The sequence below is a fragment of the Octopus bimaculoides genome, chromosome 24, assembly GCF_046866305.1.
Source record: "Octopus bimaculoides isolate indiv1 chromosome 24, ASM4686630v1, whole genome shotgun sequence".
Classification (NCBI taxonomy): domain Eukaryota; kingdom Metazoa; phylum Mollusca; class Cephalopoda; order Octopoda; family Octopodidae; genus Octopus; species Octopus bimaculoides.
The window spans coordinates 5,687,186-5,708,240 of record NC_142951.1 but is presented as its reverse complement, the minus strand read 5'-3'; the positions used below and the strand labels follow the sequence as shown (position 1 = coordinate 5,708,240).

At 38.7% G+C, this 21,055-nt stretch overlaps 1 protein-coding gene across 1 annotated transcript; it reads right to left on the bottom strand.

Annotated features, from left to right (window-relative positions):
* Positions 1 to 1,832: 1,832 nt before the first annotated feature.
* Positions 1,833 to 12,770, bottom strand: LOC106880029 (uncharacterized). Its single transcript, XM_089341189.1, has 5 exons — positions 12,260 to 12,770; positions 7,574 to 7,682; positions 6,296 to 6,386; positions 4,145 to 4,333; positions 1,833 to 3,334 (listed from the first exon to the last, which is right to left on the bottom strand). Exons 1-5 carry the CDS (start codon positions 12,405 to 12,407, stop codon positions 3,197 to 3,199), a joined length of 675 nt encoding a protein of 224 aa, XP_089197315.1. The 5' UTR covers positions 12,408 to 12,770; the 3' UTR covers positions 1,833 to 3,196.
* Between the last annotated feature and the right edge of the window lie 8,285 nt (positions 12,771 to 21,055).

The window sequence follows — 21,055 nt, the reverse complement described above, 5'->3', positions numbered from 1 at the left end:
CCACGCTCAAAATGGTGCATCTCATGTGCCACCCGCACAAGAGCCAGTCCAGGGGCACTGGCAACGATCTTACTTGGCTTGCCGGGTCTTCTCACGAACAGCACATTTCCAAAGGTCTCGGTCAGTAGTCATCGCCTCGGTGAGGCCCAATGTACGAAGGTCTTGCCTCACCACCTCAGCCCAGGTCTTCCTGGGCCTACCTCTTCCACGGGTTCCCTCAACTGTTAGGGTGTGGCACTTTTTCACGCAGCTATCCTCATCCATTCTCACCACATGTCCATACCAGCGCAATCGTCTCTCTTGCACACCACAACTGATGCTTCTAATGTTCAGCTTTTCTCTCAAGATACTTACACTCTGACGGGTATTCACATTGACATTACACATCCAACGGAGCATACTGGCTTCATTCCTTGCGAGCTTATGTATGTCCTCAGCAGTTACAGCCCATGTTTCACTGCCATGTAGCATGGCTGTTCGTATGCATGCGTCATACAGTTTGCCTTTTACTCTGAGTGAGAGTCCCTTTATCGCCAGCAGGGGTAAGAGCTCTCTAAACTTTGCCCAGGCTATTCTTATTCTAGCAGCTACACTTTCAGCACACCCACCCCCACTACTAACTTGGTCGCCCAGATAGCGGAAGCTATTGACTACCTCTAGTTTTTCACCCTGGAATATATATATATATATATATATATATATATATATATATATATATTTATATATATATATATATATATATGAATATATATATATGTGAATATATATATATATAAATATATATATAGTGAATATATATATATATAAATATATATATATGTGTGTGTGTGTGTGTATGTGTTTGTCTTTGAATATCGCCCCATCACTGCTTGACAACCGATGCCAGTGTGTTTACGTCCCCCTGCAACTCAGCAGTTTAGTGAAAGAGACTGAGAGACTAAAAAATTTAGTCCTGGGGTTGATTGTTCAACCAAAGCCCTTTTGAGGCGGAGCTCCAGCTTGGTCATAATCAAAGGACTGAAACAAGTAAAAGAATAAAGGAATAAAAGAAAAAAAAAACAAAAAAACTATTACAATTTTAAGTGCTTACAATGTATGTAGGTAATTAATTACAAATGCATATTGTTTGTGATTCCTACACATTTTTTTTACACCCATTGCACTATTTCCTTTCTTTTGTTTCTGGGTAATATTGTAAACCAAATTCTGAATAACAAGAATTAAATATCACAAGGGGGCATCAGGATTTTAGAAATGATCTGATGAGGCCCCAGAACTTCTTATATCGGTGTCCTTTGCTGAACCAATAAGTTATGGGAGATGTACACATACCAACCTCAGTTGTCAAGTGGTGGCAAACACATATATACGACAAGCTTCTGTCAGTTTACCATCTCTCATCTACCAAATCCACTCACAAAGCTTCGATTGGCCTGAGATTATAGTAGAAGACTCTTGCCCAAGGTGCCACACAGTGGGACTGAACCTGGAACCATGTGGTCTGGAAGTAAGCTTCTTACCATGCTTGTGACAAAAAAATCTAACATTTTCTTATATTGATTCAGGCATTTGTCTGCGACTGTGCTACAACTCCTTCAACAGTTTGCCTGACCCCGTATCACATGTAATACACAGGACACATTTATTCGGTGTCTGTTCATCATACGATACATATATTCTCAATTTTGTTTCCCCCCCACCCACCAGACCAACTTGGGACATACAAAAGAAAGTTTTATCTTACTCCCAACGTGTGAAACAAACGGCTAACTAAAAACCTCAAAACAAACATGCATGCTTTAGAATAAACTTACAAAAGCACTCTGGACAAGTAAAGGGTTAAAAGTTTTATTCAGCTCTATCAATTTATTTTATTGATCTCTGATTATTGAATGGCTTACCCTTTGATGTAAAAGGACACCACTTGATGCAGTTTCTATATTGTATTTGCTTGGCTGTGGTCAACCCAAAGCTGCGGAGGAAAACACTTGCCCAAACTGTCCAGAAGTGGGATTGAATCAGAAACCAGGTGGTTACTCAGCAAACTTAACCATGAGATATTAGTCCTTTTTTTTTTTTATCAATAGAATTTACTTTTTGTTTACTTAAGGCACTTAATACCTTCCATAACCCCCCCCCCCCCCACCATTTCCTCGATGTCCTTCTTCGTAATACAATCATACATGAAAATTCCATTATGATTTACATAGAAATGCTACATAAGATATTCTTTCTAATTTTGGCATAAAGCCTGCAATTTAACGGTGAGAGAAGGGGGCAAGTCTGACTGCTACTTCCATTTTATTGAACCCGAAAGGATGAAAGGCAATGCTGACCTTAGAAAGATTTGAACTCGAGTTTTGTTTATAAAACATATCCTAAACATCTGCTTCAATAACCTTCCGAAGTACTTGACTGTTTTTCGGAAAATTAACTGAACACAGAGGAAGGGTCTTTCGTTAGTAACAAGGCTGTGAAAGGGTTAATCTGTGCGTGTATTGTTTAATCTGTTCAGGTAAGATTAAATTAAATAAGTCAGAAACTACAAATACCTATCCTCGTTAATTTGTATCCTTTCTTCCAATACTGGCAGACGTTGGACAAATCTTACAGCATTTCATCACAGGGTGTGGCCCATTATTTCGCACACAGAACTAGAGCTATCTTAGCAGCTTTACAGCTTCTTCAACCCCGAGAAAATTAATGCACTGGGCCCTATGGTATCTGTTATTGACAACAAGCCACAACATACATAGATCAGAATTGAGTTCAAACCCAACTTTGCCTCCAAGGTTAATGAAATAAAGTACCAGCCAAGTACAGGGATCGATATAATCACCAAATCACCTCCCTTCGAAATAACTGACCAGGTACCAAAATTGGAAATTAGGAAAAAAGAAAAAAAAAGGGATGAGAGCTCAGGGAAGATGCCATGTGGCATTTTTCTGACTCTTAAGTTGTTCTTTACTCCAATCATTCAAACATAAGTTTTTTTTGTTTTTTTTTTTAGTTCAAGCCCTGCTAAAGTCAACAACTTAAAGTACCAAAATAAAGTGTTGGGGTTAATGTAATCGACCACCCTGCCCCACTCCCTCACAAAATTGCAGGCCTTGTGCCAGAATTACAAACAACTATAAAATAAAATTTTGGAACCCCCCCCCCCCCAAAAAAAAACAAAATCCAGTGCCAGCCAATGCTATGGTTTGGGGCATATATCACAAGTATTATACAAGTCATCGATCCATAGCTTTTTCAATTTTCTGTTATTTACCCGCAGGGCATGTTCAAAAATTTCAGCAGCAATATCTTCAGCTGGTTTGTCTGCATTGATAACCTGAAAAATAAACAGTTTAAACAAGCACTTTATCAACGCATTTATTACAAAATGCACCATTTTCAGTTAATTCTAAAAAATAATTTTGAGGAATTTAGTTAAATAACATTTCCATCATTTAGAATCATTTGTTTCAGCCATAAGACTGGGACCATGCTGGAGCACTGCCGTGGTAAAGCCAAGGGTTGCACCAGGTTCCATTGTCTATTCTGGCATGGTTTCGATGGCTGGATACCCTTCCTAATGCCAACCACTCTACAGAGTGTACTGGGTGCTGGTAAAGCCAAGGGTCGGACCAGGCTCCATTGTCTATTCTGGCATGGTTTTGATGGCTGGATACCCTTCCTAATGCCAACCACTCAACAGAGTGTACTGGGTGCTTGGTAAAGCCAAAGGTCAGACCAGGCTCCATCGTCTATTCTGGCATGGTTTCTATGGCTGGATACCCTTCCTAATGCCAACCACTCTACAGAGTGTACTGGGTGCTGGTAAAGCCAAGGGTCGGACCAGGCTCCATTGTCTATTCTGGCATGGTTTCTATGGCTGGATACCCTTCCTAATGCCAACCACTCTACAGAGTGTACTGGGTGCTTTTTCCATGGCACCAGCACCAAATATCTCAGTCCTTAATCATCTCCTTCATAAGGGTTAGTTTCTTGTCTTCTTAGTTTCCCTCTTCCACCAGTCCCATCAACTTTAAGTGATCGACACTTCTGTATATAACGGAGAGAGAGAGAGAGAGAGAGAGTGAGAGAGAGAGAGAGAGAGAGAGAGAGAGAGAAAGAGTGAGAGAGAGAGAGAGAAGGTTACCTTCCAAGAATTATCTTTTATTTTCAGAAATTGGTCACGAACTTTCTCCTGGAACTCTATCACTTCGTAACGTTCTTCACCGAAACCTGCTCGTCTGTTTGCTTTTAATGGACTCAAATCAAGAAAGAAGATGCAATCCGGTTTGATGATGCCTCTATCAGGGGCCTTGCACCATAAAAGCGAAAGGGTCTGCAAAAATCAAAACAAAGTCAAATTACAGTTGATAGATTGGAGCCTGGTGTAGTCATCTGGTTTCACCAGTCCTCAGTCAAATCGTCCAACCCATGCTAGCATGGGAAGCGGACGTTAAACGATGATGATGATGATGATGATGATGATGATTTCTAGAAACCAAGACAGAGGCAGACTGATCCAAGCCTATTCACATCTACCTTTCACTTGTTTCAGTCATTTGACTGTGGCCATGCTGGGGCACTTGCCTCAAAATTTTAGTCAAATGTGGAGGGTCGTGGAGCCGCAAAGCGTGCAGCACCGTCGGCCAAGCGCAAGCTGGATGAGAACTGCGTGGTCGGCACCAGCAAGAGCGGCAGTGGCACGAGTGTGGGCATCTGCCGTTGCAGCTGCACTGTTAGAGGGCCGACGAAGATGAAGGCGAGGGGGCCTGGCCGTGGCTTACGAAATCGGCTGGATCGCGCCTGAATAGGAGGAGGCAACGACGGCGATCGATTTTTTTTTTTAAAGCCTGGTACTTATTCTATTGGTCTCTTTTGTCGAACCGCTAAGTTATGGGGATGTAAACACACCAGCACTGGTTGTCATGCAGTGGTGGAGGACAAACACAGACATAACGGGCTTCTTTCAGTTTCCATCTACCAAATCAACTCAAGGTTTCGGTAGGCTTGAGGCTATAGAAGACATTTTCCCAAGGTGTCACGTGGTGGGAGTGAATCCTAATGATGACAGCCAATTAACTTATTAATTACAGAAGCAGCTTAATCATTGATTCATCCATCTTTCATATTGGGGAGGAAAGAAAATTACAATTATTTAATTTATAAATAAAATCATTAATAGGTACAAGTGTGGTTGTATTGTAAGTTTGCTTCCCAACCACATGGTTCCAGGTTCAGTCCCACTGCATGGCATCTTGCACAAGCAACTTCTTTATCTCTAGGTAGACCAAAGCCTTCTGATTGGATTTGGTAGATGGAAACTGAAAGAAGCCCACTTGTCATATACATTCTTTTATTCATTTCAGCTATGCAGCTGTGGTCATGCTGGAGCACCATGCCTTTGTGTTACCGTCTGTGTCTTGGCATCACATGACAGTAGTAGTCTCATTTACTAAACGAGTAAATAAGTGGTGTCCGTTATTTCCGATATGCTGTGAATACATGTCTGGTCATGTGGTAACATTGGCAAGGGTTGGCAACAGGAAAGTCATCCAGCCATAGAAAATGCACCACCACAAATTCCATCCAACCCATGCAAGCACAGAAAATCAGACATTAGAATGACGATGATAATTTAGTCATAGAAACTGCCCCAAAGTGGACAGCAGAGCATGGTGCAATCCTCTGGCTTGACAGCTCCTACTGAATTGTCCAACTCATGCCAGCATGGAAGGTGGATGCTAAACGGTGATGAAGATGATGATGAGGACACACACACACAGGGAACAATATTTATCCTTTTAGCAACAGAATTTCATGCCAGCATGGAAGGTGGATGCTAAACGGTGATGAAGATGATGATGAGGACACACACACACAGGGAACAATATTTATCCTTTTAGCAACAGAATTTCATGCCAGTATGGAAGGTGGATGCTAAACGGTGATGAAGATGATGATGAGGACACACACACACAGGGAACAATATTTATCCTTTTAGCAACAGAATTTCATGCCAGCATGGAAGGTGGATGCTAAACGGTGATGAAGATGATGATGAGGACACACACACACAGGGAACAATATTTATCCTTTTAGCAACAGAATTTCATGCCAGTATGGAAGGTGGATGCTAAACGGTGATGAAGATGATGATGAGGACACACACACACAGGGAACAATATTTATCCTTTTAGCAACAGAATTTCATGCCAGTATGGAAGGCGGATGGCTAAATGGTCATAGTAACAATGGTGGCGACAACAAAGAAGATACACACAGAGAAAACAATATTTACCCCTTTAGCAACAGAGTAGCAAATTCCTGAGTAAGCATAACGGTCCATGATAACTGTGACACCATTAAGTAACATCTTTTGGATATCTTTCCTGCAAATGACATAAAAAATGTAACTTAATAGCAGTTTTCAATGTAAACATCATACAAAGAAGTCACAGGTTGGCCTTGTAAATAACATCACTTCAGTCTGGTTTTCGTTTAAATACAATGACACACCAAAAAGACTCCCTATAACAGGTGGCTGCACCAGAGAGGGAACTGATTCACACCCTCCAGTGTCGTTCCTGATATATAAAAAGACAAAGATGGTCATGGTTGGATGGCTTTTTATCATTTTCCATGCTAGCATGGGTTGGACGGTTTGACTGAGGACTGGCGAGCCAAATGGCTGCACCAGAGTTTCTACAGCTGGATGCCCTTCCTAACGCCAACCACTCCGAGAGTGTAGTGGGTGCTTTTACGTGTCACCCGCACGAAGGCCAGTCAGGAGGTACTGGCAACAGCCACGCTCAAATGGTGTTTTTTATGTGCCATCTGCACAGGAGCCAGTCCAGTGGCACTGTAAATATACACAAACATACACATCATACCTTTTTTTACTCTTTTAATTGTTTGTCATTTGACTGCGGCCATGCTGGAGCACTGCCTTTAGTCGAGCAATTCGACGCCCCTGGACTTATTCTTTGTAAGCCTAGTACTTATTCTATTGGTCTCTTTTGCCGAACCGCTAAGTTACGGGGTCTTAAACACACCAGCATCAGTTGTCAAGCGATGTTGGGGTGACAAACACACATATATATATATATATATATGACGGGCTTTCAGTTTCTGTCTACCAAATCCACTCACAAGGCTTTGATCGGCCCGAGGATATAGTAGAAGACACTTGCCCAAAGTGCCACGCAGTGGGACTGAACCCAGAACCATGTAGTTGGTAAGCAAGCTACTTACCACACAGCCACTCCTACACCTATATTTATACACACACACACACACACTCATATGCAATCATTTACTGTATTTTTCAGCATATAGGTTAATGTTGTAAACATTCAAACACTGTCACTATCTTTCCAAATCCTGCTGTTTTCCACATGGAATTTTTGGTCCCCGAAAGTTGTCTTGGTATATAAGTCAACCTACTTGTCTTTTTTTAGCTCTAAATTTTGGTTTGAAAAATTTGACTTGCTTGGCCTGAAAATACTTTATACAATACAAATCCTTTGAAAGTAAAAAAAAATAACAACAGAAGATACAAAAATTGGTAACAACTTACATGGTCTCCCACCGATTAGCAGTGAAGAGAAGGTGGATTGCTTGGTCAGGTAAATCTATTTCTTTCTTAAGATATTTATCTATCACAGAACCAATAGCCGTATCACGATCTGCAGAAAGAGGAAGGAAAGAAAATGACTTTATAAATATATACATATACACACACACACACTGGGCTTCTTTCAGTTTCTGTCCACAAAATCCACTCACAAGGCTTTTTGGTCAGCCCGAGGCTACAGTAGAAGACATTTGCCATGAAGTAAGACTGAACCCGGAAGCACATGGTTGGGAAGCCAGCTTCTTACTACACAGCCACGCCTACGCCTTACAGTCATGTCTACCATTAGAATGTAATTTTCAGGTAGAAATAGCAGGGCAGATGAATTCTAACAGCAAAATCTTATCTGGACCCTGATTGAAAATCACTGATTACGATGCTCCAATTACAAGCTAATATTTGTTTAGCCCTGACCAAACAGACCACTGGTCAAAGGTGTTCCAGCCATGATCATAACATTTTTTTGCATTCCATCTTTTTTGGAAGGCAGTGGGGTGTGATCTGAAGGAAATTTGGCTGCTATTTCTAGCAGATCAAACAAATATTGCTACCATTGTTTAGTGTGTCAAATCAACCTCGATTGCACAGACCTACGACCAAAGACATTCCAGCTGTGACAATTCCATTTATTTTTCACAGGTGATGTTAAATGATGATGATGATGAATCTGGGACTACACTGTACGACTAAAGGTGTCCGTTTCTAAGAGGGAGATTTGGTGACATTCATTCATTTATTACACAGATAGGTGCAGGAGTGGCTCTGTGGTAAGTAGCTCGTTTAGCAACCACATGGTTCCGGGTTCAGTCCCACTGCGTGGCACCTTGGGCAAGTGTCTTCTGCTATAGCCTCGGGTCAACCAAAGCCTTGTGAATGGATTTGGTAAACGGAAACTGAAAGAAGCCTGTCGTATATGTATATGTATGTGTGTGTTTGTTCCCCCAACATCGCTTGACAACCGATGCTGGTGTGTTTACGTCCCCGTAACTTAGCAGTCCGGCAAAAGAGACTGATAGAATAAGTACTAGGCTTACAAAGAATAAGTCCTGGGGTCGATTTGCTCAACTAAAGGCGGTGCTCCAGCATGGCTACAGTCAAATGACTGAAACAAGTAAAAGAGTAAAGAGTAAGGTGTTAGAAGTATAGTTGAAGTACTTTCTGTTCTGATGATTTCTATGGCTGGACGCCAATTCTAATGCCAACCATTCTACAGAGTGTAATGGCGTATTTCACATGTCACTGGCACGGATGCCTGTATGACATAGCTGTTCCTGGCCATGATTTGCTACTGCCTGCTGTGTGGAATGGTGTTGGACATTTTGGCTTTACTCCTGATCTGCTTATCACATGTATGATCTCCTGAAGTTTTTGATTGTGCCTCCACATGTATCTTTCTTGGCTCTAGTGCTACTCTGTTGGGGCTCAGAACATGTTCCATTTCTGTCTACCACAGCAGCACTCAGGATTATCTAATTTGCCCCACTTCACTAGGTTCATATTCCAAAGCATGAGATTCATAGACAGATCTGAGGATGAAGCATATTCTGAGATGTCATCTGCTGAGACACTTCTCACGTGCACATTTCCACCTCGTCCACTGTTGCTGCAGGCTTGGCTATATTGCATTCCGGATTCTTACAGTATCCTCTTTTTCACTTCCCGTACAATTGGATCTCTTCTCATCTCTCCCCTGGTCTCTGTCCACTCTCCTATTTTTATGCCCAGTCCCTTCCTTTGGCCTGAGTGTGACCGATTATTTCTCTGATCAGAAGCCTTTCCTTTGCTGCATGCAGTGCCTCCTAGACTTTCCATTTCCTGCCTGTCTTAAGGTTGGGCCAAACTGACCTCACAACCTTGTCTTTTCAAGCTTGGTATTCCTCAACAATGGTCTTGAGACGTAGCTTCAGCTTGGTCTTGCGATAGTAGAGTGCAACACAAGTAAAACCTGGTGGGCTATCCAGCCACTTCCTTGTGTACTTGTTGATTTTGGCATTCATGCCCTCGACTGTGCTAGTTTTGATAGTGTAGGTAGCAGAGGCCAGAAAAACTTTAGCATTGACATGAACAAATTAACCAGAAAATCATGAATAAGGGTGGCTAGAAGCTGGGTATCATATTTCATTCCTGTTCATCAAATCTACTGATTTTGATTGAAAGTAGAATAGAAAAAGAAAAATACGCCAGTCTGACCATCGGCCTGAAGGAAGCAAACTTCTGGGTCGTGGTTCTCAACATAGGGGTTAGAACCGGAGGCCTTGTGGGCAAATCTGCTTACAATCTCATCAATTTCTAGAAAGAACGGGACTAGAAGCCTTAATGGAATATCAGAAACAACGGAGAGATGTTCCAGCTGAATTTGGTGGAGGAAGAACAAAAACGACTATTGTTTGAAAGCAATATTTTCGTATTTTAATGCTAAGGGAAGTAACTCTGAGTCAGCCGTCGTGATGATGTTGACGTTTCACTGCTACCATGACAACCAACGCTATTTCTTATTTAAGTACGAAAGATGAGTCACAACCAGATGAAATCTCCAACTGGTTCCAATGCACAAGCCTCCAGCATCCAAGTGGCTGAAAAGTTATCAGCAGAAGGGCATCCGGGAATCATGACCTGGATATGGCCCCGGCCCCCTTTGAGTGTAAGAAGTCAAGGACCGGACCACTTGCCAGAGTTGGGGGTTTCTTCTCTGAAGACGTTTTGCTGTTCAGCTCTCTTTCAAGAGTTTCTTACCACTGATGTGCGTTTGCATGCACTAACCCCCCCCCCCCCCCGCATTAAATTCCAATATAATCGTAATTATACTACCTGAAAGGTAATCACTAAAAGTTGCGTTAAAAAAATGTCTGCATTTCTAAAAGTTATGAAAATAAAACGAAGCTGGCTTGTGTGAATTTTCTAAAACCCTCTTTCCCTACCATTGGGAAAAATTATTCACAACAAATTCTGATATAATCGTAATCTTTGCCATCTGAAGCATATTTGTAGAAAATTCCATTCTGTTTTGTTTTCAAAAGAGGCGTTGTTGAAATAAATTCACTTCCTTTTAATTTCTAAAATGAAAGTTTACTAAGATAAACTTGGTGTTTGAAACATAATTAAACAAGAAATTTTGTTGGAAGGTTTTAATTTAAAAAGCTGGACATATCATAGAACCAGGAGTAGTCTCAGAATAGGTTCGTATCAACCCACAGATAGGGTATCAAAAGGGGCGAACCGTTATATCAGAACTCCGAGGAAATAATCTGCCGTTTATTTCAGCTTATTTTGAAAATGATGAAGAATTTAATAAAACAGCTTTGCCGTTAAGCTGGGGTCTGGAACACAAATTAGCATACCTACACAAGTTGCTCCCCTCCCCGACTTTGTTTCCCCATAACATTCAAAAGATTAATATTTTTAAATGAAATTAATTTTAAAAAAAAACCTTTCAGATCGTGTAGATTCCGATTATATAAGAATTTAATATGAATAAAAAAAAGGTTTTTTTTAAAAAATTGGGTGTTGCCCATATCATGCCAAGTTTCATTTTGTAGAAATATGCGATATGTGTCATTTCTTTTTTTGCTTTTCATATTAAATTCTAATATTGGCGGAGTTTCGGATCAGGAATGCCAACATAACTTGGATTTCCTCCGTTTTGACGATGATTTTCCTAATTTATGTCACCAGGGCTTTCAAAATAATTGGGGTGAACTTCTTATGGACATTTTTTTTTAAACATTACTTTTTTTTCACACCCTAACTTTTGGACCGATTTCGGCCCAATTTTTTTTGTTTTGCACTATGCACCTAAGTTGTGTAATTTAAGGGAGATTTAGCTATTGTTTCTAGCACATCCCACCTGGTTACCTTCCTTGTTTCTCTTTCTCCCAAGTGAGTTCGTGTGTGTGTGTGTAAGAAAAAACAAATTTACGAACAAAAAAGTAATGATTTTTTTTTCTACCCCACCTCCCATTTTATAATTTAAACGTATTGGAGAATCCGAGGTCATTGCTGGGATTTATCCACTGATTTAAAAACAGTTATGTAACAGAACTTATTTTAACAGCATACTTTTTCAGTTAGTATCTCTTTCTCTCTCTCACATATAGACACACTTGGGGCGGAATGGGGGTTGATACTTTATTTTAGTGACCCCAGAAGGATGAAAGGCGAAGTTGACCTCAGCAGGATTTGAACTCAGAACATTAAGAGCTGGGAAAATGCTAGGCTTTGTGCCCCATGCACTCATAATTCTGCCAGCTCACCACCATAATAAAAAAAAGACTCTTTTAGTAATAGGCACAAGGCCTGAAATCTTTATTAAAATTTTTTTTTTTTAACGAAAAGGCTTCTAACATCGTTATTACGCGCCTAATACAAAAAGCAAATGGCAAACATTGTTTGTTTCTCATAAATTGGTGCGTATTTAAGAAAAAATGGAATTTTTAAGGAAGGGTGCGATTGTGCATTAGCCCCAAAGATGGACTGAGCTCTACCAACGAACCAAAAAACAAAACAAAACCTTATTACAAACGAAAAAAGTATGACAACGCTGTGATTACATTAACAACACAACAGAGAGTAACACACACACACACACACACACACACAAAAGAGACATTTCTGTTTGTTTTGGTGGCTTACTTGGAAAACTGTACAAGACGACGGTGCGTCCAACACCTTCTAGAGCTGACTTTAAGTTTTCACATTGCGTCGATTTGCCACATCGGTCAATTCCTTCAAAAACAAACAGCTGACCGCGATGGAGTTCAGGTGGATCGAAGGACATCATTTCTATGAAGGGCGTCCGAAATGGATTTTGATTTTAAAGTGGCGCTCTTTTTAGCAAAAATAGGTCACCACTTCCGTCAACGTCGTCACTTTCGGTGTATATTACATACCGTCATCATCATGATAAGAACGTTAATTACTTCAATTCCGGCAAACAACGACCACAAATTTTTACCTTCCACTTATTTTTAGGATTATTTTTTTTTGAGTACTTATGTAAGAAAGAAGGAAAACTTCTGTACTTTCAAGGCGAATCGCAAATAGTTTTGAGTTACTCTGTAAGAATAAACACGAGAAAACTTTAATAAAAAAAGAAAAAAGGATTCCTCTGTGTGTGCGTGCGCGCAAGTACGCCCACACACACACACACACACACACACATATATATATATATATACACACACACACAAATCATTTACCGGTGCATACGTACGAAACTCAGTTTTTGAATCACTGTTGCGTCTGCTAAATATTGATGATAATAATAATAATAATAATAACAATAATAATAATGATAATAACTAGCTGGACCCACGAAAAATTCACGGAAAACATAAAAAATGTAAGCATCTGTAAACAGTGTGTCTTTACGTTCTGAGTTCAAATCCTGCCGGGGTCGACTATGCCTTTGGTCCATTAGGGAGTCGATAAATTAAGTACCAGTTGTGTACTAGACTCGATCTAATCAACTGACCCCTCCCTCACAAAAATTTCAGGCCTAGAAAAGTATACTGTGACAGTTACAGAATATAGAAAGTAATGTAATATCAATGACTATTATAATCCAACCATAATATCTCAGTTACACAAACGTAAACAGAATTATTATTTAACCTTAGAATACATCGTACATATTCAAAGAACCTTCTTGGTTTAGTGGTACGGAACGGTTTTTCTGGTATTCTTTTATTCTTTTAGTTGTGTCAGTCATTTGACGGTGGCCATGCTGGAGCACCGCCCTTTAGTCGAAGAAATTGACCCCTGGACTTATTCCCTTAAACGGCCATTAAATATAGCGGTGTAACATGATTGGAAATAACAATTTTACACATTAAACACATTCCTGGCAACTGGAATAATACTCTAGCTTGCTTCAGTCATTTGACTGTGGCCATGCTGGAGCACCGCCTTTAGTCGATCAAATCGATCCCAGGACTTACTCTTTGTAAGCCTAATACTTATTCTATCGGTCTCTTTTGCTGAACTGCTAATGTTACGGATGTAAACGCACTAGCATTGGTTGTCAAGCGATGGTGGGGGGACAAACACAGACACACAAACATAAATACATACATATATATATCATCATCATCATCATCGTTTAACGTCCGCCTTCCATGTTAGCATGGGTTGGACGACTTGACTGAGGACTGGTGAAACCGGATGGCAACACCAGGCTCCAATCTAAATTTGGCAGAGTTTCTACAGCTGGATGCCCTTCCTAACGCCAACCACTCAGAGAGTATATATATATATATATATATATATATATATATATATATATATATATATGATGGTCTTCTTTCAGTTTCCATCTGCCAAATCCATTCACAAGGCTTTGGTCAGCCTGAGGCTACAGTAGAAGACACTTGCCCAAGGTACCATGCAGTGGGTCTGAACCTGGGACCATGTGGTTGGTAAGCAATCTACTTATCACACAGCCACTCTAAAACAACGCTCTTGCATCGTATATAAAATATAAAGAATTCACTTACCAAAGATATTGGAGACTAAGATGAATGGTATCTCAAGTGTTATCCTTGATATTGACCATTCTCCTTTTATTTACCTAAGAATATAAGTTTACCATAAAGCTTTCATCCTTTTAAAACAGTAGCATATCATCTCAGAAGATATGACTGTTATTTCTAACAGATCGATTCACCATCTGTAGACTGTCATTCATTTACTCTGTAATCATCATCATCATCGTTTAACGTCCGCTTTCCATGCTAGCATGGGTTGGACGACTTGACTGAGGACTGGTGAAACCGGATGGCAACACCAGGCTCCAATCTAAATTTGGCAGAGTTTCTACAAATTTAGATGATGTTGTTTATATTATTGGTGATGGTCCTTATGTGGATTGTAGCTGTAATATCATTGCAAGCGTATTGAAATACTGGGATATCCAAAAACCAAGGAGTTGATATCCTAAAACCAAGGTGCCATGTAAAAAGCATTGTTGTGGGTGATGGTGCCCCATAAAAAAACACCTGTGATGGTGCCACATGAAAAGAACAGGTGCTGGTGCCATGTAAAAAGTACCTAATAGACTGTTTAGAGGGGTTGGCATTAGGAAGGGCCTCCAGCTGTAGAAACCAAGCCAAAATGGACTATGGAATCTGGTGCAGCCCCTGATCTTGCCAGTTCCTGTCAAGCTGTCCAACCCATGCCAACATGGAAAACAAACCTTAAATGTTGATGATAATGATGATGATGATGATGATGATGATGTGTCTTAATGGTTGCATACAATCCTTAATACCATAGGTAAAACACCTGAAATTTCGTGGCGAGAGGGTCAGTCGATTACATCGACCCCAGTGCGTAACTGGTACTTATTTCACTGACCCCTGAAAGAATGGAAGACAAAGTAGACCTTGGCAGAATTTGAACTCAGAATGTGAAGATGGATGAAGTGAAATGCTGCCAAGCATTTTACCTGGCATGGTAATGGTTCTGCCCACTCTCTGTCATTGGTTCTGTACAAGTCTGGTGGGAGGGGGAAGTCAATTACATTGGCCCCCAGTGTTCAACTGCTACTTATTTCATTGACCCCGAAACGATGAAGGGCCAAGTAAATCTGTCTCTCTAACTTGCAAGGAACCCCGTAAGACTTCAAACACTAAGTTCAGTTCTACCCCTCGTCAATACTGGTGACTGTTTGGGGCCAACTTAAGGCATGGGCACATTAAGTAGTTGCTTGGGGTCCACATGGGTTTAGGGGCCCAATTCTGATCCATGTATGTTGTGGCTTGCTATCAATAAATAAACACAATAGGGCCCAGTGCATTCGTTTGCCTGGTGGTGGTGGTGGTGGTGGTGGCTGCAATCTGTTGAGGTGGGCCTGGGTCTATTTGCATAAGTTATTTCAGGAGTGATGTAACGAAACTGGAAGAAAAACGGAGAGAGAGAGAGAGAGGGAGAGAGAGAGAGAATAGAAAGAAGGAAGAAAACATGAGGGATAAGAGAAGAAAAGAAAGAGAAGAGGTCGAGAGAAAGTGGAAGATAAGTGTGTGTGTGTGGGGGGGGATAAAGCAAGAAACAAAGTGATAAGGAAAGAAGAACAAAGAGGGAGCGAGAGAGAGAGAGGAGATGGGGACAGAGAAGTGTGGTGGGAGTAAAATAGAATGGTAGAAAGAAGAAAATAGAGAATAATAATAAATAATAATAAACATTCTCACAGAATACAATAATTTATTTTTAGTGCAAAGTCTTCAAAATACAGAAACTCTCATTGAAGGTTGTTTTCTGAAGAACTGGATTTCTATAGAAGCAACTGAATTCATATTTTATATATATATATATATATATATATATATATATATATATATATATATATATATAAATAAATTATTTTATGTATATGTGTGTGTATATATATATATATATATATATATATATATGTATATATATATATATGTATAGGTGTGTATATATATATATTTATATATTTATATATACATACCTATTCATATATATATATACACATATCTATACATATATATACACACACACACATATATATATATATATACACATACCTATGCATGTATATACACATATATACATACCTATACATGTATATACACACACACATATATGTACATACCTATACGTATATATATACACACATATATACATACTGATGCATATATATATATATATGTACACACACACATATATACATATATATACACACACACACACACATATATACATATATATATATATACACACACACACACTTATACATATATATACACACACACACACACCTATACATATATATATATATGTATACATTATGTATGTATATGCACACACATACACACACAGATATATATATATATATATATATACATAAAATAATTTATTATACACATCACTTTACACACAATTTGCATTCATACACATATATACACAGTATAAAGAGGTCAGCATTCAGACATTTGTCTACCTATATATGTATACAATGTATGTATGTATATATATACATGTATATATTTGTTACACACCTATATATATATATATATATACACATACACGCATTATATATATATATATATACACACACACACACACACATATATCATTATATGTATATGAATATATATATATATATATATATATATATATATATATATATATAGGTAGATATTTGTCTAAATAATCATACTAATTAATATTGAAGTTAATTTTATTACATGATCTCTGTGAAGTTACTGAAGACTGTGTCTTTGGTATTGCTAGTACCACATTCCTCTAGCAATATTTTTCAGTTAATTACAGTTAGGTCAAGACTTCAGGAAGAGGTGGGGTAGGGTTTTTTTTTGAAACAGTGGGAGAGAAAGAAACTGTGAGAATGCAAGGAGTCAACTGTCTCAAGCAACTAACACACATGAGAGTGTAGCAGATAATATACACACTTTGTGGGCATTATTAAGTAATGGGGTATCCAACACATACACACACACACACACATACATTGACAAACTGGATGTGATGACAAAAGAGGTAGACATCAATATTGTTTGAAACAGAACTATATTTATTGAATGATACAGTTAGAGAGAGACTCACATACAGGACTTGAAGTTTCTGTGTCAACAATATGATGATTGCTGCACTTTTTCAGCTGTTGTAAACCTGGTGCTTGTGCCGCCGATGAAGTAGTGTGGCAATTATCATATCACTCCTATTGAAATTTGAAGTCTTGAGTGTATATTTCCACACAATTATATATATGTATATATACACACACATACACAAACACAAGTGAGTGGGAAAATTAAAGAAAATGGCATTCAACACATTTGGTAAGAGTTACATATATTCTTTAATAACAGTTTGACTCAGCTCCATTTGATTTGATATTGGTATCAAACTCTGGCACAAGCTCAGCAATTTCTGGGGTAAGGGACATATTGATTACATTGACCCCAGTGTTCAACTGGTACTTATTTCATTGACCCTGAAAGGATGAAAGGTAAAGTTCACCTTAGCAACGTTTGAACTCAGAATGTAAAGACGGCTGAAATGGCATTATGCATTTTGCCTGGTGTGCTAACGATTCTACCAGTTCTCCGCCTGAATTTCATCAGATATTGGAATACTCAAGTCATATGTAATTCAGTGAAACTGTTATTTAAAGAATATATATATATATATATATACAAGCTGAATTATATATATATACATACATATATATATATATATACACACACACATACACAAGCAGAACTGTGTATATATATATATATATATATATATATATATACATACACACACACAGAAGCAGAACTGTATATATATATATATATATATATATATATATATATATATATATATATATATATACATACACAAGCAGAACTGTGTATAGATATATATATTCATATATATATATATATATATAAATATACAAGCAAAATTTTATATATATATATATATATGTGTGTGTGTGTGTGTATACAAGCAAAATTATATGTATGTACAATAAGCTACACAACCTCCCAAAACTAGACACACACACATCACATTTAAAACAGAAACAAGACACTGGATCCAACAATGGGAGTTGAGCCATGCATTTATTGCTTGGTGAGTAGTTGTGGTACCGTTTCCACAGAATGATTCCTGGCAATTTTAACTGCTAAAATAATTACTTACATAACATTTTACTGGATAAGCTAACAATATTACTTCCCGTTTATATATATATCACAGAATAACTTTACGGCCATTGAATAATCACACACACACACACTGTTCACGAGGGTATGCCCTGACACCTCAGCACCATCTGCTGCAAGACACCGGTTCCTGTCACTATACCATACTTTAAACTCTTATCACTTGGCATAAAGCTCCACCTCCCACCTCAGAGATGAGTGGGGTGGGCTCTTGTCATGCGAATTACTTGGCGTCGTTACTTGTGCCAGTGCAGTGCCACATTAAAAGCACCCAGTCCACTCTCTGAAGTGGTTGATGTTAGGAAGGACATCCAGCCATAGAAACCATGTCAAAGTAGAGATTGGAGCTCGGCACAGTCCTCTGGCTCATTGTCTCCTGTCAAGCCATCCAACTCATGCCAGCATGGAAAACAGTCATGAAATGATGATGATGATGATGATGATGATGATGATGATGATGATGGTGGTGGTGGTGGTATATGTTTGTGTGATGTGTGGTTGCATAATTTCTGATGGATTTGTAATGGTGTCTTTGGATCATATAGCATGTCTTGGGCAATTTAAACCTGGTGGAACCTAACCATTTCTAGTTTTCACCAGGAGAAAAAGAAAATGTGTCAGAGAGAGAGAGAGATAGAGAAAAGAGCCAACAACACTACTAGACTGGTACTTTATCAATCCCCAATAAACCAAAAGACCAAGTGGACCCTGGCAGAATTTGAATTCAGAAGGAGCAAAGAAACATTGTGAAACATTGTTATTTTTGTTGGGTCTTTTGTAACAACACTGCCATACCAGTTTCATTGGTGCTCTTGTCTGGAGTAATGTTTCACATTTACCTTTTGTCTTTCGCTTGCTGCAATCAGCAGACTGTGGCCATGCTGGGGTACGACCTTGAAGAATTTTTAGTTGAACGAATCAATCCTGGTACTTGATTTTTTTTTTAAAGCCTGGTACATATTCTATCAGTCTCTTTTGCTGAACTGCTCAGTTATGGGACAAACACATTTGCAAAGATACACACACACACACACATATATATATATATATATATATATATATATATATATATATATATATACGAACATATATACGAACATATATATACATACATACACACACAAGTAAGGTGGGGAAAATAGTACTCGAATACCAAGGGTAGAGTAATATGCTTACTGTTTGTTGGATAGTCTTCATCATACAGTATGATCACAAGTGTCTGACAAACAGTAACACGATACTCTGAGTAACAGTTTGTGAAGATTTTTATGACTTTAATGAAAAAAAAAATGTGTATATATATATATATATATCACAATGTAACCTCGTGGGCATCGGTACCATTTTCCTCTTTCTCCGTTCTTCCATTCTCCGAACTTTCCGACGAAGGGCTACGCCCGAAACGTCATACACTCTCTCTTTCCTTTCCCGAGCGTCCAATAACACTATCCGTATCATGTCCTCACTTTGTTGTTTTTTTGTTATTGTTTTTTTAAACTTATATATATATATATACACACACACACACACACACACACACAATAGAACCTCGGTTTACAAACGCCTCTGATCACGAATAAATCATGCTTTATATATATCTATCTATTTATATATATATATATATATATATATATAAAGCACAATTTATTTGTGATCAGAGTTGTTTGAAAACTGAGTTACTACTGTGTGTATATATATATATATATATATATATATATGATAGGCTTCTTTCAGTTTCCATCAACTAAATCAGTTCACAAGGTTTTGGTCAGCCTGCTGAGGCTATAGAAGAAGTATTCCCAAGGTGTCATGCAGTGGGTCTGAACCTGGAACCATGTGGTTGAGAAGCAAGCTTCTTACCACACAGCCATGGCTAACAATATTTTCTATTCTAATTCTAGTCGGGTGTATGATGTTATTATAAGAATATTAAGTAATCCCTGAATAGATGAATGGAATAATTAACGATAGACTGCAGAAGAAAAACCTCCTGTATTTTATATGGCCATAGATTTGGCCATAGTGACGTTAGGAAAGCAGTGATGGAGTCTTCGTGTAGGTAATATTTTACCATTTATTTTTCAGTTGTCATCATGGATTGGAATATGTTCGTTGTGAAAACATTCTTTGAATAATATTTACTTTGGGTCAGGGTGGTAAGCTGGCAGAATCATTAGCACACCAGGTGAAATGCTTAGCGGCATTTTATATGCTGTTACGTTCTGAGTTCAAATTCCGCCAAGGTCGACTTTGCCTTTCATCCTTTTGGGGGTCGATTAAATAAGTACCAGTTATGCACTGGGGTCAATGTGATCGACTTGATCCCTTTGTCTGCCCTTGTTTGTACCCTCTATGTTTAGCCCCACTGTGGGTAATAAAGAAATAAATATTTACTTCTGTCTTTTTGATACTTTGTTATACTTGGTCTGTTGACCTTTACAAGTACTCATGTCCCCTTTCACTTGCAAAAAAACACCCCAAGAAACCAAACCCCCCCCCCAAAAAAAAACAAACAAAAAGGATCCAAGCAGACAGGAATTGATCTGAGATTGGTGAACAGACAATAACTAATCAATCAATCAATCCTGTCTTCAATGAGAGAAGGTTACATTAGATAATGTCACCTTAAAAATGTTCAGTAGTGATGTTCACAACTGGAATGTCTTTGGATCTGCTCAATCAGGGCTGACCTGTGGCTAAATGAGAACAACAACAACAACAGGAAGATTTC